General features: G+C 44.8%; 1 protein-coding gene across 1 annotated transcript in view; it reads left to right on the top strand.

Annotated features, from left to right (window-relative positions):
* The window catches only part of LOC121571210 (alpha-actinin-3), a 32,902-nt gene that overhangs the window by 2,356 nt on the left and 3,923 nt on the right, over window positions 1–26,623 (top strand). The window contains exons 2-16 of the mRNA XM_045221832.1: window positions 18,249–18,363; window positions 18,634–18,753; window positions 19,034–19,120; window positions 19,908–19,995; window positions 20,569–20,647; window positions 20,978–21,059; window positions 21,216–21,301; window positions 21,634–21,726; window positions 22,014–22,244; window positions 22,493–22,640; window positions 22,990–23,140; window positions 24,260–24,368; window positions 24,682–24,822; window positions 25,106–25,288; window positions 26,269–26,403. Of these exons, the coding sequence (XP_045077767.1) occupies window positions 18,249–18,363; window positions 18,634–18,753; window positions 19,034–19,120; window positions 19,908–19,995; window positions 20,569–20,647; window positions 20,978–21,059; window positions 21,216–21,301; window positions 21,634–21,726; window positions 22,014–22,244; window positions 22,493–22,640; window positions 22,990–23,140; window positions 24,260–24,368; window positions 24,682–24,822; window positions 25,106–25,288; window positions 26,269–26,403 (1,848 nt within the window). The remainder of the gene's footprint in view (window positions 1–18,248; window positions 18,364–18,633; window positions 18,754–19,033; window positions 19,121–19,907; window positions 19,996–20,568; window positions 20,648–20,977; window positions 21,060–21,215; window positions 21,302–21,633; window positions 21,727–22,013; window positions 22,245–22,492; window positions 22,641–22,989; window positions 23,141–24,259; window positions 24,369–24,681; window positions 24,823–25,105; window positions 25,289–26,268; window positions 26,404–26,623) is intronic.

Genomic DNA, 26,623 nt, shown 5'->3' with positions numbered 1-26,623 from the left:
TCTTCCCAACAGTATAGTAGGCCAATACCTCCTGGCCAGTTCCCTCTCCAACAGTCTCTCTCACACCTTCTCAATGTCTCAACAAGTTGTTGAGGTGGTGCAATATCACAATCTTATATATATATTTTTGTTGCTGTTTAGCATAAGGTGATATGAGCTTGTGAGACACACACACACACACAAGGAAAAAAGAAAAAATAGTGATTTTTCTGAGGGGAATACAAAATATGACCTTTAATCCACACACACCAAAAGGGCTGTGTGAGTTCACCCCGACCCCCCCCCCACACACACACATACTAAAGAACAGCTTAAGAAGCTGATATCATCTCATAAATATAGAAAGCTGCATCATTTTGTGGTGAAATGGATCTGAGAGAGGACATAACCACCTGTTCTAACCGCATGTTCCACATTTCTTTGGAAAAAGCTCCGGCTGCATTCAGGCTCAGTAATAAAGTTTGTCAACACACTGTGACTCTGTTGAATATGATACAGCATTTGAAATAGACACAGCACTCCTTTCACTTTATTGAGAGGGTTGTATTTTGATATTTCATTTGGTCCTAAGAGTTGATGTAGTGCGACCAACCAAGGTTTGGACTGCAAGACTGTGTTAGCCCGCTGAGCTAAAGCCTAGGCATTAGCCTATCTCGGGAGCTAACGCAGGTCTTCTGGTCTCAAGGCAAGGTTTCTCATTTCTCGAGCATGGTTCACCGAGCCACCTTCTTTACAGTAGTTAAAATGTTACAGTGGTGTTATATACTGTATCTGAGCATTGACCACCTAAGGAGTTCAGAATGAAAGGATGATGAATGAGAGGAAGGTATGAACGATTCTTATTCACACCAGCCGTCCTGTCTCTGGCTATAACTCAGTCATAACAATCCTTTTCTGCAAATAGAGAGCTAGGGAGCTATTTCCTGTGATACGATACAGTATTTTTATTTATCTACTTCCATGGAAAATCATTTTGTCAGGTCAGCTTTCATGGAACTAAAGATAATGTCAACTGCAGTAAGCCTATAAAGGGATTGTGTATTTCAGTTAGCGCTGTGTGTACCAGATGTAACAGAAAAAATGATATTATAACGTTATTTGGCATCTACACTAAAGCCCTAAGGCAAAACAGAAAATAGATGAAGTTTAAAGAGCAACACTTCAGCTTTAAGTAGAAAAACATATTAGTCTAATGAACACTTTAAGAAGTTACACCCTAAGGTAAGGGGGAAAAAAATGTTAATTTACAGCACAGAGTGTTAAATTGGCGAAGGAGGGCCCCATCACCGCAGTGAGGACAGGATGTGGACTATTCACACTCAACAGACGTCAACTTAATATGATCAGGGATGACCATTCCCCTGTGGATAGTAGGCCTGCACCTGATGTCCTGAGCGCTCTGGAGCAGGTTTTCATCAAGGATCTCTCTGTACTTTGCTCCGTTCATCTTTCCCTCGATCCTGACTAGTTTTCCAGTCCCTGCTGCTGAAAAACATCCCCACAGCATCATGCTGCCACCCCATGCTTCACCGTAGGGATGGTGCCAGGTTTCCTCCAGACGTGACGCTTGGCATTCAGGCCAAAGAGTTCAATCTTGGTTTCATCAGACCAGAGCATCTTGTTTCCCATGGTCTGAGAGTCCTTTAGGTGCCTTTTGGCAAACTCCAAGCAGGCTGTCATGTGCCTTTTACTGAGGAGTGGCTTCCCTGATTGGGGGAGTTCTGCAGAGATGGTTGTCCTTCTGGACAGAGGAACTCTGGAGTGTCAGAGTGACCATCGGGTTCTTGGTCACCTCCCTGACCAAGGCACTTCGCCCCCGAATGTTCAGTTTGGCTGGGCAGCCAGCTCTAGGAAGAGTCTTGGTGGTTCCTAACTTCTTCCATTTAAGAATGATGGAGGCCACTGTGTTCTTGGGGACCTTCAATGCTGCAGACATTTTTTGGTACCCTTCCCCAGATCTGTGCCTCGACACAGTACTGTCTCGGAGCTCTACGGACAATTCCCTCGATCTCATGGCTTGGTTTTTGCTCTGACATGCACTGTCAACTGTGGGATCTTATATAGACAGGTGTGTGGCTTTCCAAATCATATTGAATTTACCACAGGTGTACTCCAATCAAGTTGTAGAAACATCTCAAGGATGATCAATGGAAACAGGATGCACCTTAGCTCAATTTTGAGTCTCATAGCAAATTGTCTGAATACTTATGTAAATAAGGTATTTCTGTTTTCTATTTTTAATACATTTGCTAAAATACTAAAAACCTGTTTTCGCTTTGTCATTATGGGGTATTGTGTGTAGATTGATGAGGATTTTTATTTATTTAATCCACTTGAGAATACGGCTGAAACGTAACACTGTGGAAAAAGTGAAGGGGTCTGAATACTTTCCGAATGCACTGGTTATACAGTGGCTTGCGAAAGTATTCAACCCCTTGCCATTTTTCCTATTTTGTTGCCTTACAACCTGGAATTCAAATGGATTTTTGGGGGGTTTGTATCATTTGATTTACACAACATGCCTACCACTTTGAAGATGCAAAATATTTTTTGGGGTGAAACAAACAAGAAATAAGACAAAAAATAAGAAAACTTGAGCGTGCATAACTATTCACCCCCCCAAAGTCAATACTTTGTAGAGCCACCTTTTGCAGCAATTACAGCTGCAAGTCTCTTGGGGTATGTCTTTATAAGCTTGGCACATCTAGCCACTGGGATTTTTGCCCATTATTCAAGGCAAAACTGCTCCAGCTCCTTCAAGTTGGATGGGTTCCGCTGGTATACAGCAATCTTTTAAGTCATACCACAGATTCGCAATTGGATTGAGGTCTGGGCTTTGACTAGACAATTCCAAGACATTTAAATGTTTCCCCTTAAACCACTCAAGTGTTGCTTTAGCAGTATGCTTAGGGTCATTGTTCTGCTGGAAGGTGAACCTCCGTCCCAGTCTCAAATCTCTGGAAGACTGAAACAGGTTTCCCTCAAGAATTTCTCTGTATTTAGCGCCATCCATCATTCCTTCAATTCTGACCAGTTTCCCAGTCCCTGCCAATGAAAAACATCCCCACAGCATTATGTTGCCACCACCATGCTTCACTGTGGGGATGGTGTTCTCGGGGTGATGAGAGGTGTTGGGTTTGCGCCAGACATAGCGTTTTCCTTGATGGCCAAAAAGCTCAATTTTAGTCTCATCTGACCAGAGTACCTTCTTCCATATGTTTGGGGAGTCTCCCACATGCCTTTTGGCAAACACCAAACGTGTTTGCTTATTTTTTTCTTTAAGCAATGGCTTTTTTCTGGTCACTCTTCGCTAAAGCCCAGCTCTGTGGAGTGTACGGCTTAAAGTGGTCCTATGGACAGATACTCCAATCTCTGCTGTGGAGCTTTGCAGCTCCTTCAGGGTTATCTTTGGTCTCTTTGTTGCCTCTCTGATTAATGCCCTCCTTGCCTGGTCCGTGAGTTTTGGTGGGCGGCCCTCTCTTGGCAGGTTTGTTGTGGTGCCATATTCTTTCAATTTTTTAATAATGGATTTAATGGTGCTCCCTGGGATGTTCACCCTGATCTGTACTTCTCCACAACTTTGTCCCTGACCTGTTTGGAGAGCTCCTTGGTCTTCATGGTGCCGCTTGCTTGGTGGTGCCCCTTGCTTAGTGGTGTTGCAGACTCTGGGGCCTTTCAGAACAGGTGTATATATACTGAGATCATGTGACACTTAGATTGTACACAGGTAGACTTTATTTAACTAATTATGTGACTTCTGAAGGTAATTGGTTGCACCAGATCTTATTTAGGGTCTTCATAGCAAAGGGGGTGAATACATATGCACGCACCACTTTTCCGTTATTTATTTTGTATAAGTTATTTTTTTCCTTTCTATTTTGTGTATGTCCATTACATGAAATCCAAATAAAAATCAATTTAAATTACAGGGTGTAATGCAACAATATAGGAAAAACGCCTAGGGGGATGAATACTTTTGCAAGGCACTAGGTTAGCATTGCGCTAGGATGAGCTACTGCTATGCCAGAAAATTATTCAGCTATCTAGCCAGTTAGTTAGCAGCTGAAAATCTGGAGTATGTGATGTGATTCACACTGCAGTGATCTTATTCCCATAGGAAGAGGATCACTCTCTCATGTTGCTTCCCAAATGGCACCTTATTCCCTATATAGTGCACTACTTTTGACCAGAGCCCTATGGGCCTGTAGTGCTGCACTAGTGCACTATGTAGGGCATCGAGTGCCATTTGGTACGCAAAGCCTCAGTCAGTGTTCAAGGGCTTGGTTTGGACACTTGAGAGCTCATATTTGAGTAGTGGATATTGATCCAGCAAGACAACGATCACTGATTATTGTGGTGGATACTCTCTCTATAAGGCCTGTAAGCTGCTCAGGGACACCAAGGCAGTAGGCTTTGATGGAGTGTGTGTGTGTGTGGGGAAAAAACACTACCTCTTGAGCTCTCATGGTAAATCCATTTTCCTCTTATGTCTCTGTGTCTCTGATACACACATAGATTTAAGTGCAGTAGTAATAACTAACACTTCAAAATTCATTTTCTACCCTCATCTCTAGTTCCAAAAATGCATTACTGAATTCACAGAATGAATTTCCATGGAAACGGACTAACACAGGATCTAGCAAAGATTAGGGGGAAAAAATGTTTCACTTCCTACTCTCTGTTTATGTGATATAGTATGTATAGTTATTTAGAATGATTAATCCCTATCACACTTTGATAAAAAAAATCATCCAATGGAAGTGTTGCTACAAATCAGATTGAGAGTTTTGATTAAATACAGTAGTACAGTAATTTACTTGTAAATCTCATCCAGAGGATTTTGAAACTGATGAGGATGTGTTGTTTTCACCCAGCCTGGTCTCATAGACTAGACGTAACATAGTAAACATAAATCTGGGACACTGAAATTAGTATGATAAAAATAATATGCCATTTAGCAGACGCTTTTATCCAAAGCGACTTACAGTCATGCGTGCATACATTTTTTTTGTGTATGGGTGGTCCCGGGGATCGAACCCACTACCTTGGCGTTACAAGCACCATGCTCTACCAGCTGAGCTACAGAGGACCACAATATGTTACATTGATATGTTACATTTGGTATGTTTACATAAGACAGATGGTTACTTAAGGAAAAAACGAAAGTAGGGTAGTTGGTCGGTGTGGATGGGTGGGTTGCGATTTCGAATCTTATCACGGACAACTTTTGCATTTTAGCTAATTAGGCAACTTTTCAACTACTTACTACTTTTTAGCTACTTTGCAACTACTTAGAATGTTAGCTAACCCTTCTCCTAACCCTAACCTTAAGCCTTTTAGTGAATCCTTCCCCTATCCCTAACCCATTGACCTAACTCCTAAACTTAACCCTAACCCCTAACCCCTAGCCTAGCTAACATTAGCCAGCTAGCTAACTTTAGCCACCTAGCTAGAATTCGTAACATATCATACGTTTTGCAAATTCGTAACATATTGTACATTTTGCAAATTCGTAAGGTATTGTACATTTTGCAAATTCGTAACATATAATAGGAATTGTAATTCGTAACATATCATAAAATGGGTGATGGACATCCTCAAATTAATACATACCATACCAAACTTAACATATCATACTAAATGGAGTGTCTCAGATATACTATACAGAATAATACGAAATGCTCTGAGACCAGGTTGTTTCACCTCACGGTCCCATCAATATCTGGTGACAAGCACAGTGACAAGCTTACCCTATGCAATGTGTTTTATGAGATATTCATGGTCTGGTCTGGATTATAATATTAATCTGGATTATAATATTAATTCCCTTTGAACAATCTGCTCTCCAAAAACGGTTGTTTATTCTGTCATTAGGTCTAACCAGTCAAACTTACCGATGTTTGATGAATGTCTCATCGATCTCAGAGGTCTGGCCCACATAGCTTTTTATAAAATGTTTTATGAGATTGGAGAGCACATTGGGAGGGATCTTAGACCATTCCCCCATACAGAATATTTCCAGATCCTTGATATCCTTAATCTGCGTTTATGGACTGACCTCTTAAATTCAAACCACAGGTTTTCAATAGGGTTCATGTCCGGAGACTGAGATGGCCATTGCAAAAAAGACTGAATAGAATAAATAATACAAATACTAAGCTATATTGTATGCTCAAATAAAATAAAATAATTATTTTATACAAATACAATTCCTCAGAGAAAGATTTTGTTTAACAAGTAATCATATTTTTTCTAAGAAAAATAGGGGTCAAAACGAAATACCTCACCTTGCGAGGATAACGGCACTGAGCCTTTTTCAAAAAAATTGGACCTGACTGTATTTCCTTAGGCCTATTTTTATTAGTCTACTTGACTATACTCTCTATTTTCACAATAATACTATAGCCTTTCTCAATAATTTGTTCTTATTATTCTATATTTTCTTCTTTCTTACAATAATTCAAAATTTTGAAACAGAAAGTTCATCCCGCAAGTAAATGCAGAACTGAACTGGCCAAGAGAACCGTGTGTGTGTAGGGAAAAGGCTAGGTGAGAGAGAGAGAGAGAGAGAGAGAGAGAGAGAGCTTGTAGTGAGATCAGATGGCAGTTGCTATTCCAGAAGCTGTGTCCATGTAGGGAGGCTTCTATAAACTGCCTTAGTGGAATTAGGAGCCCTGGGAGGCCACAGGAAGGGCTGAGGGGTGTGTGTGTTCTGTGATACCTCCTCCAAGTGTGTGTGTTGTTGGAGGGTGCTAAGACATGAGGTTACACAGGTATTCCATGGTCTGGTAATGGGAAAGGGACACTGAGGTGCCACAATCCACAGGGAGAAAGAAGAGATGATGGGGGGTTGGATGGAGGGAGGGAGGGATGGATGGAAGAGTTCTGTCATGGTTTACTCTGTATTTGAGGTGAATATGGACTAATTAAGTCTTACAATTGTCTTGTTACTCATTCATTTTGGATGATAAGATATTAATAGTCTTACTACTGATCCTTAGTATGACTCCATGGTATCGGATGCCACCGTTGGCACTGAAGATGGAAACCTGTCATAGCAGCAGTGTGTGTGTGTGTGTGTGTGTGTGTGTGTGTATGTATGTGAGAGTATATAAAATGATATCAGAATCCTGTTTTATGAGGCAGAAGTCAGAACAGAACAGAACTGATATCACAGAGGTGTTATAAATGGCACATCTCTTAAATTGCGTTGGTAATATTCACCCTGAAATTATAAATGCCACATCTCTTACATTGGGTTTGGTAATATTCACATTTACATGTAATAACAATGGCATTATAGATCTGTTGTAAACTTTAAGAGAGGTGGTACTGACTGTTGACAGCAATATGTTCTTTCAGGTGAAACCAAGAGCTCTGATTGGAAATTGACAGCATAGCATTGGTCTGTCTGGCAGTTACAGCAGGTGTGATTGGGTGTTGTCACAGTAACCGGTGCCTGGGTAGTTCCAGTGATTGACTGTAGTTTATGAGAGGTTCATGTGATTAGTCATGAGTCATGACTCAGGATATTGGTGCTCATGACATCAGGAGGTAAAAGAGTAATAGAAGGTCATCTAGGAAGTCTGATGGACGATGATGATCTAAGATCAGTCTTGTGTTTACTTCCTAATGGTCAAGGTTAGCATTGACCCTGGATGAACTGATCCTGGACCTGTCCTAGCAGTTTGACCCCTATTGACAGAGAGAGACGCCTGTTGAAATTAGACCCCCCCCCCCCTCCTACTCATATCAGACAGACAGTCAGCTGTAAATCCTACTCCCCTCTTTAACCAATTTATCCCTCTGCAATCATCAATCACAGTGCCCAGGGCACATTAAAACACTCACACACAAATGCACACGCATGGCGGATGCACACACACACACTGTGAAGCAAGCTGAAGGCTGTACCATGCTCTGCTCTACGTTCCCATAACATATGCTTCTAGGACCACTAGAAGGCCCAGTGTGTTTGACATTTAACCTTAGAGTAACTCAGTCAAGCTGCAGGCAGGAGAATACCGTAGAACAGATAAACACTGGAATAGAATGGAACGGAACAGAATGATATATCATGAAATTATGTTTAGTAGAACGGAATGGAACAATGGAATGGAATGTATTTAATCTGTTGCCCTTTAATAAAACCATTGATGCAAACAGATGGAATTACATTATGATTAATATCTCAGATGTGTAACTGTTGGTATGACTCTCTGCAGGTGCAGGTCCAAGTGTTGTGTTAGTCATAGTCATATGTATTGTCACTTTGATTGAACACTGTGAGTGTGTTTAACAGCAGTCAGTACTAAAGCTTGGAACGGTCAACCTCATAAATAAGCAACACACAAACACAATATTATAGAGAACTCATTGTAAACCTGTGGCATTTGGTCTAGTTCAGATTTCCTGTCTAATAATTGTTTTCAGAACAGAGTTAAAGAAAAAGTGCAGCATTGTTCATCCTGATGTACAAGTCAAATTGAGTGTGTAGAAATAGGCCTCTATCTCTATTCCTGCAAGGCTGTTGCTGTCAACGAGAATATGTTCTCAGTCAACCTCTCTGGTTAAATAAATGCAAATTAAGGATGGGCATTCTCTCAGATGTGGGTCAATGAGAGGGGCTTCACTCCATGCTGTAACTGCTGAAATAAGAGTTAAATACATAATAATTAGCAATGGGCATTCTCTTAGATGTGAGAGCGTGAGGGGGGCTTCAATTTGCTCCATGCTGTCATCAGGTGTGCCACCTGTTGCTTGGCGCTGGCTGCCCTCGTGCCCAGGGGGCGGCTGGTAGCTGGGACAGAGCTGGGCTGGCAGAGGAGGTATGCCCGCTAGCCGCTAATGTTAGGCCTGGTGTTTAGAATTCTGGCCCTCAGAGGCTCTGGATGCGTCCCAAATGGCACCCCATTCCCTTTATAGTGCACTACTTTTGACCCTTATGGGCCCCGGTCAAAAGTAATGCACTAAGGAGGGAATAGGGTGCCATTTGGGATGCGGCCTCTGTGCTCTAACAGCCCTTTAAGTGGCTCCTGGTCTCCTCTTAGTGTCACTCTTTTGGATGAGGGGATGAGGGAGAGGAGAGGTGGTTAACATAGTGGTTAGAGAGAGAGAAATATTATTCTGTCTTTCTTTGGTTTAGTCTTAGTCATTGTACTTGGTAGCACTTTAACATGGTTTGTTTGGGTGCAGCTTGTGTGGTAAACGTTTTATTAGTTGTATATACAGGATACGGAAGGTATACATCGTCCAACAAAATGCTTACTTGCAGGTGGCTCAGTTCTACTCTTATGTCATCGTCCCAAAGCGTCCCGGTGGCGGCGGCAACCAAGTTCAGGCCTTAGGTCTCCGTTAGGGGGATATTTAAAACCCCCATAAGGGGAAGACGGGGCTGGATGGATGTGGTGAGGGTGGTGGGGTGTCACTCCACATGCTGTCACACCTGTTGTATGGCCTAGCCTCCCCTCCGATCCCCTACCTAACACTGTCTAATGAAACTCAAGGGGAAAAGAGTTGACCATTGTTGACATTCCACATAAATACATTACAAGTAACCACTGACAACTGGCAACCACTGACAACTCTTTCTGTCAGCTGTAAGAAATAAAATAAAATAAAGTTATCCACCCTTACATACAGCACAAAGTATTTTCTCAGTAGGTAAACTTATGAATGTATGAATGACATGCACATAGCCAAGTATAGCATTTGATTATGATTGATTGATGAAAATGAGGGGTTTTAAGGTCTTATAAAATACACTACATTACCAAGAGTACGTGGACACCTGCTCGTCGAACAAAATCATGTGCACTTAGGCCTGGCTCGCATTCGGCATTCCAATTCATCCCAAAGGTGTTCGATGGGGTTGAGGTCAGGGCTCTGTGCAGGCCAGTCAAGTTCTTCCACACCGATATCGACAAACCATTTCTGTATGGACCTTGCTTTGTGCACAGGGGTATTGTCATGGTGAAACAGGAAAGGCCCTTCCCCAAACTGTTGCCACAAAGTTGGAAGCACAGAATCGTCTAGAATGTCATTGTGGCTGTAGAGTTATGATTTCCCTTTACTGGAACTAAGGGGCCTAGCCCGAACCATTATTCCTCCTCCACCAACCTTTACAGTTGGCACTATGCATTGGGGCAGGTAGCGTTCTCCTGGCATCCGCCAAACCCAGATTTGTCAGTCGGACTGCCAGATGGTGAAGCGCGATTCATCACTCCAGAGAACACGTTTCCAATGGCGGCGAGCTTTACACCACTCCAGCCGACACTTGGCTTTTGCATGGTGATCTTAGGCTTGTGTGCGGCTGCTTGGTCATGGAAACCCATTTCATGAAGCTCCCAACGAACAGTTATTGTGCTGACGTTGCTTCCAGAGGCAGTTTGGAACTCGGTAGTGAGTGTTGCAACTGAGGACAGACGATTTGTACGCGCTTCAGCACTCGGCGGTCCCGTTCTGTGAGCTTGTGTGGCCTACCACTTCGCGGCTGAGCTGTTGTTGCTCCTAGACGTTTCCACTTAACAATAACAGCACTAACAGTTGACCGGGGCAGCTCTAGCAAAGCAGAAATTTGATGAACTGACTTGTTGGAAAGGTGACATCCTATGACGGTGCCACGTTGAAAGTCACTGAGCTCTTCAGTAAGGGCATTCTACTGCCAATGTTTGGCTATGGAGATTGCATGGCTGTGTGCTCGATTTTATACACCTGTCAACAACGGGTGTGGCTGAAATAGCCGAATCCACTCATTTGAAGGGCTGTCTACATACTTGTATAGATAGTGTATATATTATTTAAATGCGAATATAAGCCTAAAACATACGTGTGGTCAAATAAGGTTAATGGTCCCATCTTTGTCATCTATGGGGTCAAATATCCTTTTAATTTGTTCTGACAAATCATGCTTAATATTGATAAGTGTAGTTGTTAGTGATAGGTATAGCTGTTAGTGATAGGTGTAGTTGTTAGTGATAGGTGTAGTTGTTAGTGATAGGTGTAGTTGTTAGTGATAGGTGTAGTTGTTAGTGATAGGTGTAGTTGTTAGTGATAGGTGTAGTTGTTAGTGATGAGTGTAGTTGTTAGTGATAGGTGTAGGTGTTAGTGATAGGTGTAGGTGTTAGTGATAGGTGTAGTTGTTAGTGATAGGTGTAGTTGTTAGTGATTGGTGTAGTTGTTAGTGATGAGTGAAATTGTTAGTGACAGGTGTAGTTGTTAGTGATAGGTGTAGTTGTTAGGGATAGGTGTAGTTGTTAGTGATAGGTGTAGGTGTTAGTGATATGTGTAGTTGTTAGTGATAGTTGTAGTTGTTAGTGATAGGTGTAGTTGTTAGTGATAGGTGTAGGTGTTAGTGATAGGTGTAGGTGTTAGTGATAGGTGTAGTTGTTAGTGATAGGTATAGCTGTTAGTGATAGGTGTAGTTGTTAGTGATAGGTGTAGTTGTTAGTGATAGGTGTAGTTGTTAGGGATAGGTGTAGTTGTTAGTGATAGGTGTAGTTGTTAGTGATAGGTGTAGTTGTTAGTGATAGGTGTAGTTGTTAGTGATGAGTGTAGTTGTTAGTGATAGGTGTAGGTGTTAGTGATAGGTGTAGGTGTTAGTGATAGGTGTAGTTGTTAGTGATAGGTGTAGTTGTTAGTGATTGGTGTAGTTGTTAGTGATGAGTGAAATTGTTAGTGACAGGTGTAGTTGTTAGTGATAGGTGTAGTTGTTAGGGATAGGTGTAGTTGTTAGTGATAGGTGTAGGTGTTAGTGATATGTGTAGTTGTTAGTGATAGTTGTAGTTGTTAGTGATAGGTGTAGTTGTTAGTGATAGGTGTAGGTGTTAGTGATAGGTGTAGGTGTTAGTGATAGGTGTAGTTGTTAGTGATAGGTGTAGTTGTTAGTGATAGGTGTAGTTGTTAGTGATGAGTGTAGTTGTTAGTGATGAGTGAAGTTGTTAGTGACAGGTGTAGTTGTTAGTGATAGGTGTAGTTGTTAGGGATAGGTGTAGTTGTTAGTGATAGGTGTAGGTGTTAGTGATATGTGTAGTTGTTAGTGATAGGTGTAGTTGTTAGTGATAGTTGTAGTTGTAGTTGTTAGTGATAGGTGTAGTTGTTAGTGATAGGTGTAGTTGTTAGTGATAGGTGTAGTTGTTAGTGATAGGTGTAGTTGTTAGTGATAGGTGTAGTTGTTAGTGATAGGTGTAGGTGTTAGTGATAGGTGTAGGTGTTAGTGATAGGTGTAGGTGTTAGTGATAGGTGTAGGTGTTAGTGATAGGTGTAGTTGTTAGTGATGAGTGTAGTTGTTAGTGATGAGTGAAGTTGTTAGTGATAGGTGTAGTTGTTAGTGATAGGTGTAGTTGTTAGTGATAGGTGTAGTTGTTAGGGTTAGGTGTAGTTGTTAGCGATAGGTGTAGTTGTTAGGGAAAGATGTAGTTGGCATGGACCTGGTGTGAATCTAAGGTATGGCTTTCATGATGGATGCAGTTGTCATGACAGTCTGTCTGTTGGTCGGTTTGGTTGTTAGGTTATTTAGATATTGTTACACTTTGGTTGTTTGGTTGTTTGGTTGTTTCCAGTTGGTTGTTTGGTTGTTTACACTTTGTTAGACTTTGGTCGTTTACAGGTTGAACTGCAGTACATTATTTAGGATGTACTAGGGGTCTGTTGGGGCATAAAGCATTGTGAATGTGAATGTGTGTAAGAGTGCGTGGTCGCGTGTGTACGAATGTACATGTGTGTGTGTGTGAACGTTCTCTCCCACTTGTGCGTTTGGGAGAGCAGCTATGTATTGCTATGTATACACAGCTATGTATACACTTGGCCAAGTGTGGCTTTTCTCCAGACTGATGGGACTATTTATAATGATAAAGACTGCTGTTTCTGTTTTTATACACGACATCATACCTCATCAGGATGGTACTGCGTGTGTCCGAGCGTGTGTGTGTCAGGCAAGTGAGTGTGTGTGTATGTGTGTGTGCAGACACCTGTCTGTCCAGGTCTGTCTCTCCCTGGCCTATCCCACTTGTTCTATAGTCATGTGTTGGACTGGACAGAGGCTGTGTTTATATATAAGTATATGTTGTATTCGGCGCATGTGACAAATACAATTTGATTTGATTTATGCTCACACTGGGCTCTCACACCGGGTGGACACACACACACACAGTGCAGCCAGCCCTGCAGACGTATTTTACACTGCTGTTGAGCGCTGATACAGGAATACTCTTGTCCTGTTATATTAATAAAAGGATATCAACGGCAGATAGGGGATGCGTCCCTAATGGCAACCTATTCCCTTATTAGCGCACTAGGGCCCATAGGGCTCTGGTCAAAAGTAGTGGGACACAACCATGGAGTCTAGGATGTGATGTTCGCATTAGCAATCAGGTGGATCAGGGTTAGTTTGTTTTGGACATACAGCTAGCTATGTCTTAAAGGGATAGTTCATAATTCTTTGTCAACAGAAGCTCATTTTTGATTGTGGGGATTCTACCCAATATGTTCACACAGAGGTGTGTCAGTCTTAAAGGGATAGTTCACCACCAAAATGTAAGTTAGCCAGACATGTCATGTTGAGCTGAGTCCATGTCCACTTTTGATATGTGAAGAAGTCTGAGAAACTGGTTTGAACTGTCCCTTTAAGACTGTCATTGCTGATCCTATGTCTGTGCTTATAGGCAACTTCTACCTGGAGCTTCTACCCTCTTATCTATTCTTTCTTTGTTAAAGGTCCAATGCAGCCATTTTAATCTCAATATCAAATCATTTCTGGATAACAATTAAATACCTTACTGTGATTGTTTTCAATTCAAATGGTCAAAAAGAAACTAAAATAGCTTTTTAGCAAAGAGCAATTTCTAAGCAAGAATTTTGCCAGGACTGTCTGGGAGTGGTCTGAGTGGGGAGGGGAAAACTGAAAACTAGCTGTTATTGGCAGAGAGGTTTGGAACTCTTTCTTATTGGTCTATTAACTAATTTACCGCCTGGTGATGTCACCAAGCAGGCAAAACCCCATCCCACCGAAACAGGCTGAAATTTTAGCCAGTCTTTTCAAACAGATCTTACACTAAAAGGGCATTATCATAATTTTCAGTCCTGAATCCCCTTTCTTTAGTCTCACAAGTCACACAATTGTTCCTGATATAAACAACTGAAAATAAAGACTGAAAATGTAGGCTATCCTTTCTTAGAGGTAGCAAATAGACCAGTCATTTGTCAGTCTCTGTGTACCTCGTGGTCCTCTGTAGCTCAGCTGGTAGAGCACGGCGCTTGTAACGCCAAGGTAGTGGGTTCGATCCCCGGGACCACCCATACACAAAAAAATATATATGTATGCACGCATGACTGTAAGTTGCTTTGGATAAAAGCGTCTGCTAAATGGCATATTATTATTACCTCGGCCTGACTATAATGGCACCTTGTAGACATGTCTAGATAGTAGTGTTGTCTGTGTGTAGAGCGATTCCACAGTGTTGGAGGAGAAAAACTCATTCCTTCCCGTTCTACTCTTTCTCTTGTAAAAGTTATTTCTGACTTCTAACCCCTTCTGTCTTAGACACACACACACTGCAGAGGGCATAGCCACGGTGACAGTGTTGTAGAGGGCATGGCCACGTGACTGTTGAAGTAACACTCATGCTAGGCTAATTGTCAGGTCAGACGTTGACATGGCAGATTGCAGGCTGTGATGAATTAGTTCTCCACATGAAGACACTATGTAGAGTCACACAGAGTCATGCTAATACAGGGAAACCCCTAAAACTCTTTGTAGTTTGATTTAGTAGGGGGTTCCCACTCCTATGGGCCTGGTCAAAAGTAGTGCGCTACATAGGGAGTAGGGTGCCATTTCGGACACATCCAGAGTCAAGTCAGAGGAAATCCGCTTAGACTCATAGTTGGATTGAGTAGGGATTTTTGTGAACCTTAAAAGCATTCTGAAATTAATTCCAAATTAATAATTTACAGTAATTCCATTTCAGACATGAAACACGTTTCTGTTACACAGAGATCCACGAGTACAACGCAGCCTTAGCAGCCATTTTCTACACATCAGTGACATCATGGATGAACACAACACACGTCACAGGGTGTGTGTACTTGTGCCTTGCAACAACAAAGTGAACCCTGTCATGCTGGTGTTGCTTGAATTGAACTCATTGTCCACAGTAGTACATTCTTGTCACATGACTTAGCTTCAGCGCTCATTGCTGCCCCTCTGAGGATGTTAGATGTAACTGCAGGATGTTAGTGGTAACTGCAGGGATGGTTACATGGTAACAGTGGTTGCATCACATTCTTGTCGGACAGGTGGTGTCTGGGATGGGAGGAGGATGTGTGTCTATGTGTTTGTGTCCTCCCAGCTGTGCTGAGGGTCATCAGGCCCTCCCACTGTCCCCTCTCCCTGAGTTATGAGAGGCATCCAGCAGGATGACTGTGTGTATGTGTGTGTTTGTGTCCAGACCAGACCAACACAGCACAGAGGGGCAGCTCAACAGGTGGAGAAGAGGGGAGACAGAAGAGAAGGGGGGAGATCGAGAAGAAGGGAGGACAGAAGAAGAGAAGGGGGAGAAGGGGGGAGATAGAGGAGAAGAGCAGTGACTTCATAGTCATACTAGCACTCTCTAGTTGACCACAGGCATCCCCTGCAAAGACATGTAATCTATGAGATAATGGGTTATTATGGAGAATGGTGTAACTATGGTCTCTTGAGCCCAATGGCCTTTTGAGTCCAATGAATAGGGTTTTGTACTTGATGATTCTAAATAGGACTTATTTGTGTTTTGAGTTGGATATTTGTATAATTATTTTCCTCCTTAGATGTAGTATTTGAAAGACAGGATATCCCGATGTCTCAAATGCAAAGACGGATCATATTTTGTCACCTCACAACCCCAACAGAACATGCATCTGAAAGTTGAACTGACAACAACAAATATCGGTTTCTGTTTTTCGAACTTCACTTGTTTCCTCACTTTCTTTTAACCTCTCTCTTACAATCTGTCTCTATTTCCTTCTCTCTCTCTCTCTCTCTCTCTCTCTCTCTCTCTCTCTCTCTCTCTCTCTCTCTCTCTCTCTCTCTCTCTCTCTCTCTCTCTCTCTCCTTCCTTCTATCCCTCTTTGACTCTGACAGTTAGCCTTAGGAATCCTGCCTTCTCAGCTGTCCCTAATGGTGTCTCATAGCTACCCGAATTAGCCTCCTTCACCCCCCTCACCTCTACTCCTTCCTTCCCCCTCCTCCTTTCTTCCCCTCCCTTCTTCTCTACTTTCCCCCTCCTTCACCCCCTCCTTTTCCCTATTTTCCCTCCCCCCTCCTCCCTCCCTCCCTCCCTCCCTCCCTCCCCATCTTCCTCCCTCCCTTTCTCCTTCCCACCCCCCCTCTTCATTCCTCCCTCCCCTCTTCCTCCTCTCCTTCTCCTCCTTCTCCTCCCCTGTTCTCAAGCAGTCTGGTTTGGTGGTTTAGTTAGCCTATAAGTCTGTGTGGTCTGTATTGGGGGCCTGTCTAAATGGGGTCATGCGTAGCTGTAGGGTGGGGGTTTGGGTCTGTAGGGACTGGGGGACACCTGCTGGGATGGGATTGTGGCTCTCCTTCCCTTCCTTCCCGTCTAGGGATGCATCCCAAATGGCACCCTATCCCTATATAGTGCACTACTGTTGACCAGAGTTTGACCAGGACCCATAGGGCTCTGGTCAACAATAGTGCACTATGTAGGGAATAGGAGGTAATTTGGGACACAGGCCAGGGCAGTCCTGCCTCCCTCCCTCTGGCTGTCTGTCTGTTCTGCCTTCCTCCCTTCCTTCACTCCCTGGCAAGCACTGTTTCTCTCTTGCTCTCTGTCTCGTGCCCTAGCTCGTTCTCTTTTGTTTTCTTTCTTTCTCTCTCTCTCTTTCTCTCTCTCTCTCACCCTCTCTCTCTCACCTTCTCTCTCTCTCTCTCTCTCTCTCTCTCTCTCTCTCTCTCTCTCTCTCTCTCTCTCTCTCTCTCTCTCTCTCTCTCTCTCTCTCTCTTTCTCTTTCTCTTTCTCTTTCTCTCTCTCTCTTTCTCTCTCACCCTCTCTTTCTCTCTCGCTCTCTCTCTCTCTCTCTCTCTCTCTCTCTCTCTCTCTCACCCTCTCTCTCTCTCTTTCTCTCTCACACCCTCTCTCTCTCTCTCTCTCTCTCTCTCTCTCTCTCTCTCTCTCTCTCTCTCTCTCTCTCTCTCTCTCTCTCTCTCTCTCTCACCCTCTCTTAAGCACTCTTTATCGCTCTCTCAAGCACTTTCTCTTTATTTTCTGAGTCTCTCTTCCTCTATCTCTCTTTCCCTCTCTGTCATCGCTAAATGGCTCGCAGCTCTGCCCAGTGCCCACCCACCCACCCAGAATCACACACACACACATACACACACACACACACACACACACACACAGCGACTGCGTTAATGGAGGCTCTCAGAACACAAATCATGCTTCATTACTGATTAATGCAATCTCTCCCTCTCTCTCTACACAACTCTGTAGTCGGTCGTTCCGCTTCTGCTGGTATTATTTTTCTCCACCCCCTCATCGCGGACAGACGTCTATGTTTGCTGTGACCCTCTACGCCCCACCTACGCACACACCTACGCACACACACACACGCACACACACACACACACATACACACACCTCAACCTCGTATTGAAATGACCCCCCCCCTTGAATCAGACCGTTCCAATCAATCAATCAAAGCTGTCAAGACAGAATAATGTCTATCTGAGGTCAGGATGGGTGTGCTAGCCTAGTATATTAAAGGCATCAGTGTAACTGTGTACATTACGACCACAGACAGACACACAGAGCAGCATAGTGATGCTGTAACAAGGTTAAAGATGTTAAGGGACAGTTGGGGCGTTGCCAAGCACTCTTGACCTGTCAGAGCGGCCGGGAGAAAGCAAACACTTTTTTAAGTGTCTGCTTAAGGCTTCACTTTAGATTAGAGCATTTGTCTGTTTATTTATGTTTACTATGGGGTTGTTTATCAGTGTGGGCCCAGGATTCCATTTGGGGTCTGTTGGTCCCATCGGTCATTGTCAGTGAGGCTCAGTCGCTGTCTGTTTGTTTGAGGGAGAAGATTAATTAATTTATTGGCAACTCTAATCCTGTTTTTTCTTCTCCCTCTTCCCTTTGTCTCCCCCTCTCTCTCTCTTTCTCTTTTTATCTCTTTCTCCCCCTATCTCAACCTGCTTCCTTCCTCCCTCCCTCCCTGCCTCTCTCCCTCCCTCCCTGCCTCTCTCCCTCCCTCTCTCCCAGACTTTCACAGCCTGGTGTAACTCCCACTTGAGGAAGGCAGGGACACAGATCGAGAACATCGAGGATGACTTCAGGAATGGCCTCAAACTCATGCTGCTGCTGGAGGTCATCTCAGGTGAGTCAGACTCTTAAGTCACTGTAAGTCACCGCTAAGTCAGTGTTAAGTCACTCTTACATACTGTTACATCAGAAAGGTTTTCCTCTCCATCTCCATCATAAGTTAGTGGAAAAGCACACTCAAATTCGATGGTATGCGGTCAAATACAGCAGCATCTGAGCTTAAATGAAAGGAGAATGGCACATACCTTTCTTGGTTGAGTAAAACTTCACCAATAATTTTGTGTTACAGAGTGGAGATTAAAGTGAATGTTTTTATTGTACACAGGTGAGAGACTGCCCAAACCCGACAAAGGCAAGATGCGTTTCCACAAGATTGCCAATGTGAACAAAGCCCTGGACTTCATCTGCAGCAAGGGAGTCAAGCTGGTGTCCATCGGCGCTGAGGGTGAGACTTCAACATCTTGGTTCTGTTGTTCTTTGCCAATATGTTGTTATACAGGTTCAAAAACAGTAATGTTGTAATTATCCTTTATTTGTAGTTCTAGAGTCCCATTTTACAAAGGAGTTCTGACTTAGAGGTAAAATAAAATACCTGTAGATACTTGTTGAAAGATAGAGTGAGGTATTATGTCTGAGACAACTCTCAGTAAGCCAGCATAGACTGAGTTTTGGCCTGTGCTCCATGTTGCCATGGTTTCTGACGGGACTCTGTGATTGGCTTGCAGAGATCGTCGACGGTAATACAAAGATGACCCTGGGAATGATCTGGACCATCATCCTGCGTTTCGCCATTCAGGACATCTCCGTGGAGGGTCAGTTTGTGTGTGTGTGTGTGTGTGTGTGTGTACGTGTGTACACGTGTGTATGCAGGGGTGGAATTGGAAAAAGTTCACTCTTGGATCTGACACATGGTCTTTCAATTCATCTTTAAAAAATAAGTTTACAACTTTGTTCCTATGTATTTCCCCTCGGTTTCACCCGTCATAAACACATTCGAACTCTACATGCATTAAGTCACATGAGAACAAAATCGACCTACTTACCCAGATATCGGACGCACAGTAACACTGTCTAAACATTAAGAGTCACTATACAACTCTATACATACGCATCAACACATTAATAGAATTACGTACATAGTCATAAACGCATCATAGGATCACTGTTAAGACACTCAAAATAACCATGATACATTAGAAACACAAGGCTACAGCATGCACTCAGTTCAATATGCATGACTGTTAACACGTTCATATTACTCAAGCCTCAGTTGCACATACACTTTGCATATCCTCCACAAAAACACACCTCAGTAAGCATTTCACACATGCACACACCCACACACCCACCCACACACCCACCCCCCACACACACCCACCCCCACACACACACACACACACACACACACACACACACACACACACACACACACACACACACACACACACACACACACTCACACAGGTCACTAAGCTTGACCTTAACAGCACAGGGTTATTGGAGCGTATTTAGCCTACTCTTTTAGGATAACACTATCTCCCCCTGCCCCTCTGTCTCCCCCTCTCTCCCCGGTCTCCCCCCCGCCTCCTCCCTGTGTAGAGACCTCTGCTAAGGAGGGTCTTCTTCTGTGGTGCCAGAGGAAGACTGCCCCCTACAGGAACGTTAACGTGCAGAACTTCCACATCAGGTGTGCACATTGCGTCACCCTGTGGCCAGGATGGGAAACTACACCCCTTCTGCATGCTGCTTCACAGAGTCATGTTGAGAAGAGATGAATTGGGAACTCCAGTTCATAGTTATGGCTGTAGCTTACCCCTCTCTTAACCTGAGTGCCAGTCTGTTTCTGATATCATGCCGCTCTCCACTCACTGTCACATTTGGCATGACAATTACATAAGGAGTTGGCAAGAGACCAGAAACAGACTGGCGACCAGGCTACACCTCTCTTTCTTTTGGGATTGTTTGTGGTATTATTTTACTTTCTTACTTTTGTCTTTCACTGCTCTTCATTGTCCCGTGCCTGTTCTTTTTCTCTCTAAGATTTTCATAATCCTAAGGTTTATCCTCCTCTCCTCTCCTCTCCTCTCCTCTCCTCTCCTCTCCTCTCCTCTCCTCTCCTCTCCTCTCCTCTCCTCTCCTCTCCTCTCCTCTCCTCTCCTCTCCTCTCCTCTCCTCTCCTCTCCTCTCCTCTCCTCTCCTCTCCTCTCCTCTCCTCCCCAACTCTATCCTCTCCCTCCTCTCCTGTGGGTGACTGATTCAGTTGGAAGGATGGCCTGGCACTGTGTGCCCTCATACACAGACACAGACCTGACCTCATTGACTACTCCAAACTGAGAAAGGTGCCCCCTCCTGCCTTCACTCTCCTCTCAACCCCCATCCTCTCTTAGAGTCCACTAGGGTCAACACCTGTCGTATCCCCTTACTATTTCCTTTCATTTCTCTATACCTCAATTCCCTATTTTTTCTCTCTAGAACTCTATTGTATAAGAAGTATGTATATATTTATAATATATGCCATTTAGCGGACGCTTTTATCCTAAGCAACTTACAGTCATGCATGCATACATGTTTTGTATTGGTGGGAATTGAACCCACAACCCTTGGCCTGTGTCTTCTCTTTATGTGTTCATGTAAATCTATTTCTCTGTCTGTGTGTGTGTCCCTAACAGGATGACCCCATCGGTAACCTCAACACCGCCTTCGAGGTGGCTGAGAAGTACCTGGACATCCCCAAGATGCTCGATGCTGAAGGTGAGTCCATTTTTCAATCATGATTTCTGTAAAACCAGGGAATTCTGGGAACGTTTCAGGAATTTTATAACCCTACCATTCGTCTCCGACGACTCTCTCCAGTGATTACGCTGGAGTTGTATTGTCCCTGAGCTCTCCTCCCTGTCTCTCCCTCAGACATTGTGAACACCCCCAAGCCTGATGAGAAGGCCATCATGACCTATGTGTCCTGCTTCTACCATGCCTTCGCTGGAGCTGAGCAGGTAACACACTCCATCCACTGCCTCTGCTCCACAATGCCGCAAAACAATGAATACAATGCAATGAAAAACAATACAAATCAACCATCGTTCTAAGGGCCACTGTCTCTGTCTTAACGTTTGTTGTTAATATCTCTTACTCTCTCGCTCTCTCTCTCTCTCTCTCTCTCTCTCTCTCTCTCTCTCTCTCTCTCTCTCTCTCTCTCTCTCTCTCTCTCTCTCTCTCTCTCTCTCTCTCTCTCTCTCTCTCTCTCTCTCTCTCTCTCTCTCTCTCTCTCTCTCTCTCTCTTTCTCTCTTTCTCTCTCCATCCCCCCTCTCGCTCTTACTTGCCCAGGCTGAGACAGCAGCTAACAGGATCTGTAAAGTGCTGGCTGTGAACCAGGAGAATGAGAAACTCATGGAGGAGTATGAGAAGCTGGCCAGTGAGGTGAGTGTTAAAGGGATAACATACTAGCCTGCTAACTGTTCCTGTAGACTTCTAGTCATTGCGCTAATGCAATTATGTATGAGAGGTTGCATACTGTATGTGCCATTTTCCTGGACGCAGATTAAACCTAGTCCTGGACTAAAAAACGATTTCAATGGAGATTCTCCATTGAGCATGCTTTTTGTGTTTGGGAAACCGGCCCTGAACGGTTTCCCAAACAACCAACCAACCAACTCTTCTCCCCCTGACCTCTAACCCCTAATCCCTGACCTCTTACCTCTCCCTAGCTGCTAGAGTGGATCCGCAAGACCATCCCGTGGCTGGAGAACCGCATGGCGGAGCAGCACATGAGGGCCATGCAGCAGAAGCTGGAGGACTTCCGGGACTACCGCCGCATCCACAAGCCGCCCCGCGTCCAGGAGAAGTGTCAGCTGGAGATCAACTTCAACACCCTGCAGACCAAGCTGAGGCTGAGCAACCGGCCCGCCTTCATGCCCTCCGAGGGAAAGATGGTCTCGGTAGGTGACGTCACACACCTCGCCTCTGGGAGTGACACTGTCCTGGCAGCCCTCTCGACTTCATACCCCGGGTTCTTCATAAAACCACAGCTAATTTACTGTAGTGGTTCGAGAGTTTTAAGAATAACCCCGTAGATATCTGACTGTTCAACCAAACTCACAATACCCAGTATAGTCAACCAACTAACTAGCTTCCATCTATAATACCACCCATCTTATACCCTCTCTCTGTCTCTCTCCTCCCCCAGGACATAGCCAACGCATGGAAGGGTCTGGAGCAGGTGGAGAAGGGATATGAGGAGTGGCTCCTTACTGAGATCAGACGTCTGGAGAGACTGGACCACCTGGCTGAGAAGTTCAAGCAGAAGTGTTCCCTGCATCAGTCCTGGACCTCAGGTAATAACAGAGAGAGGGAGAGAGAGAGGGGAGGGAGAGGGGGGTGTAGAGAGAGAGTGGAGGGAGGGAGGGAGGGAGGGGGGGTAGAGAGAGAAGGGGGGGGTAGAGAGAGAGGGGCGAGAGGAGAGGTAAAGGGGATATCATTTAGAATTTTTAAATCCACTTTATTGGGTCAAGAACCTACTTTCAACTTTCAACCCACAGACGTCATGCACCACATTGCTCATGGGTGGATGGGGATAGAGAGATAGAATGGAGAGGAGAGGTAAAGGGGATAGAGAGATAGAAGGGGGGGAGAGAGTAAGAGAGAGAGAGAGATAACGACTGAGTATAAACTGTGTTTCCCCAGGTAAAGAAGAGCTGCTGTCCATGAAGGACTATGAGTCAGCCTCTCTGATGGAGATCAGGGCTCTGATGAGGAAACACGAGGCCTTTGAGTCTGACCTGGCCGCACACCAGGACAGAGTGGAACAGATCGCTGCTATCGCACAGGAGCTCAAGTAAGGAGGGGAGGAGGGAGTAGGGAGGGATGATGGGAGGGAGGTGTGGAGGAACGGTGGAAGGAGGGAGTAGGGAGGGATGATGGAGGGAGGTGTGGAGGAACGGTGGAAGGAGGGAGTAGGGAGTAGGGAGGGATGATGGGAGGGAGGTGTGGAGGAACGGTGGAAGGAGGGAGGAGGGAGTAGGGAGGGATGATGGGAGGGAGGTGTGGAGGAACGGTGGAAGGAGGGAGGAGGGAGTAGGGAGGGATGATGGGGGGAGGTGTGGAGGAACGGTGGAAGGAGGGAGTAGGGAGTAGGGAGGGATGATGGGAGGGAGGTGTGGAGGAACGGTGGAAGGAGGGAGTAGGGAGTAGGGAGGGATGATGGGAGGGAGGTGTGAAGGAACGGTGGAAGGAGGGAGGAGGGAGTAGGGAGGGATGATGGGAGGGAGGTGTGGAGGAACGGTGGAAGGAGGGAGGAGGGGAGTAGGGAGGGATGATGGGAGGGAGGTGTGGAGGAACGGTGGAAGGAGGGAGGAGGGAGTAGGGAGGGATGATGGGAGGGAGGTGTGGAGGAACGGTGGAAGGAGGGAGTAGGGAGTAGGGAGGGATGATGGGAGGGAGGTGTGGAGGAACGGTGGAAGGAGGGAGTAGGGAGTAGGGAGGGATGATGGGAGGGAGGTGTGAAGGAACGGTGGAAGGAGGGAGGAGGGAGTAGGGAGGGATGATGGGAGGGAGGTGTGGAGGAACGGTGGAAGGAGGGAGGAGGGAGTAGGGAGGGATGATGGGAGGGAGGTGTGGAGGAACGGTGGAAGGAGGGAGTAGGGAGGGATGATGGGAGGGAGGTGTGGAGGAACGGTGGAAGGAGGGAGTAGGGAGTAGGGAGGGATGATGGGAGGGAGGTGTGGAGGAACGGTGGAAGGAGGGAGTAGGGAGTAGGGAGGGATGATGGGAGGGAGGTGTGGAGGAACGGTGGAAGGAGGGAGTAGGGAGTAGGGAGGGATGATGGGAGGGAGGTGTGGAGGAACGGTGGAAGGAGGGAGTGATGGAAGAAGTGATAAATGTAGTTCTAGAAAAAGGGACACAGGTATGTAATAGAAGTGATACTGATCAGTGTGTTTGCCTGTTTCTCTCTCAGTGAGCTGGACTACCATGATGCGTCCTCGGTGAACGCCCGCTGCCAGGGCATCTGTGACCAGTGGGACAACCTGGGTACCCTGACGCAGAAGAGGAGGGACTCCCTGGAGGTACTGAGCTACGCACTTACAACAGATATCTAATCAGACACTTTTAGTTGGAGAATGTGATCGATGCAGGAATTGAACACACAACCTCTTACCAACTGAGCCACCATGAGCCAGGAGATGTTCCTGACCATGTGACCTGTCTCTGGAAAAACTCCTGGCCCTTCCAATAACAACTAGTGGTGGTCATATCAAGCCATTACATGTATTACTGTGACTACTTAGTCAAGTTACTATTAGTAGCAGCAGTTATAGTAGTAATAGCAGCAATGGCTTCATACTGTATATAGTTAAATATTGTCCTGGTCTTTCCTAGCGTGTGGAGAAACTGTGGGAGACCATTGACCAGCTGTACCTGGAGTTCGCCAAGAGGGCGGCGCCCTTCAACAACTGGATGGACGGAGCCATGGAGGATCTGCAGGACATGTTTATCGTCCACAGCACAGAGGAGATCCATGTACGTGTGTGTGTGTGTGTGTGTGCGTGCGCGCGCGTGCGTGTGTGTACAATACTTAACATTAACTGTCTGATGGACTCTCGTTTCTCTCTGCATTCCCTCGCTCTCTCGCTCACTCTCGTTATTTCCCATATCACTCCATTCTCACTCCTTATTTCCTCCCCCTCTTCTAATTATGTGACACACACCACACCCTTTAAACCTCTCTCTCTTTCGCTACTTCCCACTGTATCCCTCCATTCTAACTCCTCTTCTCCTCCTCCTATCCCCCTCTCCTCTCCAGTCTCTGATCACAGCCCATGACCAGTTCAAGGCCACCCTACCAGAGGCTGATAAGGAACGCATGGCCACCATGGGCATCCAGAGCGAGATCGTCAAGATCGCTCAGACCTACGGCATCAAGCTGTCAGGAGTCAACCCCTACACCAACCTCTCCCCCCAGGATATCACTAATAAGTGGGAGGCAGTGAGTACAACACACTGAGAAGCCAACAGAGAAGCTGAAATGTTTTTCTTTTTAATTGTATTTCCTTCCCTGGCTAGGTTTCTACACTCTAGATTGTACAAGTCAAGTGACACATTTTCTGTGACAATATTTTTTTCTGTGGTTTGTATTTTTTCTCACACACTATAGCTGTAAGTTGCTTAATGTCAAAGGGTTACTCTCTAGAGCAGGGCTCTCCAACCCTGTTCCTGGAGAGCTACCCTCCTGTACGTTTTCACTCCAACCCAAGTTGTAACTAACTTCAATGAGACAATGCTGAAACATCAATCCATGGGCGAGTCAGTGACACAATTTTCATTTGTGCCGAAATCAAAATGAAAGAAAATGTATCTGGGAAATTCAGCAGGCTGTGGTGTGAAATAGGCTTTTAGAAATGCCGTCTTTATTTTATTATTTATCGTTACTGCCGTCTTTGGTGTGTTTTGGTGTGCTTATCAATGCAAGAGCACCTTTTATCCCACTCCCAAAATAATTTGATTAAGTCATACAAAGGTTTTACACTTCATGAAGTTTCAAATGCATTCTGCCATTACTAAATGTGTAATGTGATAGGTATTTTGACCAGACAATTTTTTTACAAACAAAAATACATTTGATTAATAGAACATCAGTCGTCTTCCACAAATGAAGGGGATGATGACGCAATCTTTGCGAGAGGGAGGGAATCTGATTGAATTGGTCCTCAACTCACAGCTCAGACACTTCATTCAGGATAAAATAATTTAGTTCTTAGTTCTGAAGGATTCATCGCAATAGAAATGTACCTGGCTAAAAGGTTAGCCACTTTCGTGATGCCGGTTATCCGAGTTTGATGACCAAAGTTACCTTGCTAACTCCTCAAATTTGGTACGTAGTATAGGGCTCTGCTCTAGAGTAACAGAGTAATGGAATGTCATCTCTACCAGTGTGTTGACGACCAATGTCCCTGTCTCCCTCCATAGGTGAAGCACCTTGTTCCTCTCAGGGACCAGATGCTGCAGGAGGAGGTGGCCAGGCAGCAGGCCAACGAGAGGCTGAGGCGCCAGTTCGCTGCCCAGGCCAACATCATCGGACCCTGGATCCAGACCAAGATGGAGGTACAGTTACTTCAACTAGAGCAGTGGTCACCAACCTTTTCTGAGTCAAGATCACTTTCTGAGTCAAAATGCAAGCCGAGATCTACCGCTTTTTTTCTACAGGACTTACAAAATGTAAGCCTATGCAACATTAACCAACTAAAAACAGTTCTGTAGCAATGAGGTTTGTGCAGTAGGTTAAAGGCCTAATACATTATCACTGCATAGTGACTATGCTTGA

This window comes from Coregonus clupeaformis, chromosome 8 (assembly GCF_020615455.1).
Source record: "Coregonus clupeaformis isolate EN_2021a chromosome 8, ASM2061545v1, whole genome shotgun sequence".
NCBI classification, from domain to species: Eukaryota; Metazoa; Chordata; class Actinopteri; order Salmoniformes; family Salmonidae; genus Coregonus; species Coregonus clupeaformis.
Note: the sequence above shows the minus strand (reverse complement) of the source record. Positions and strands in the feature narration are given on the sequence as shown.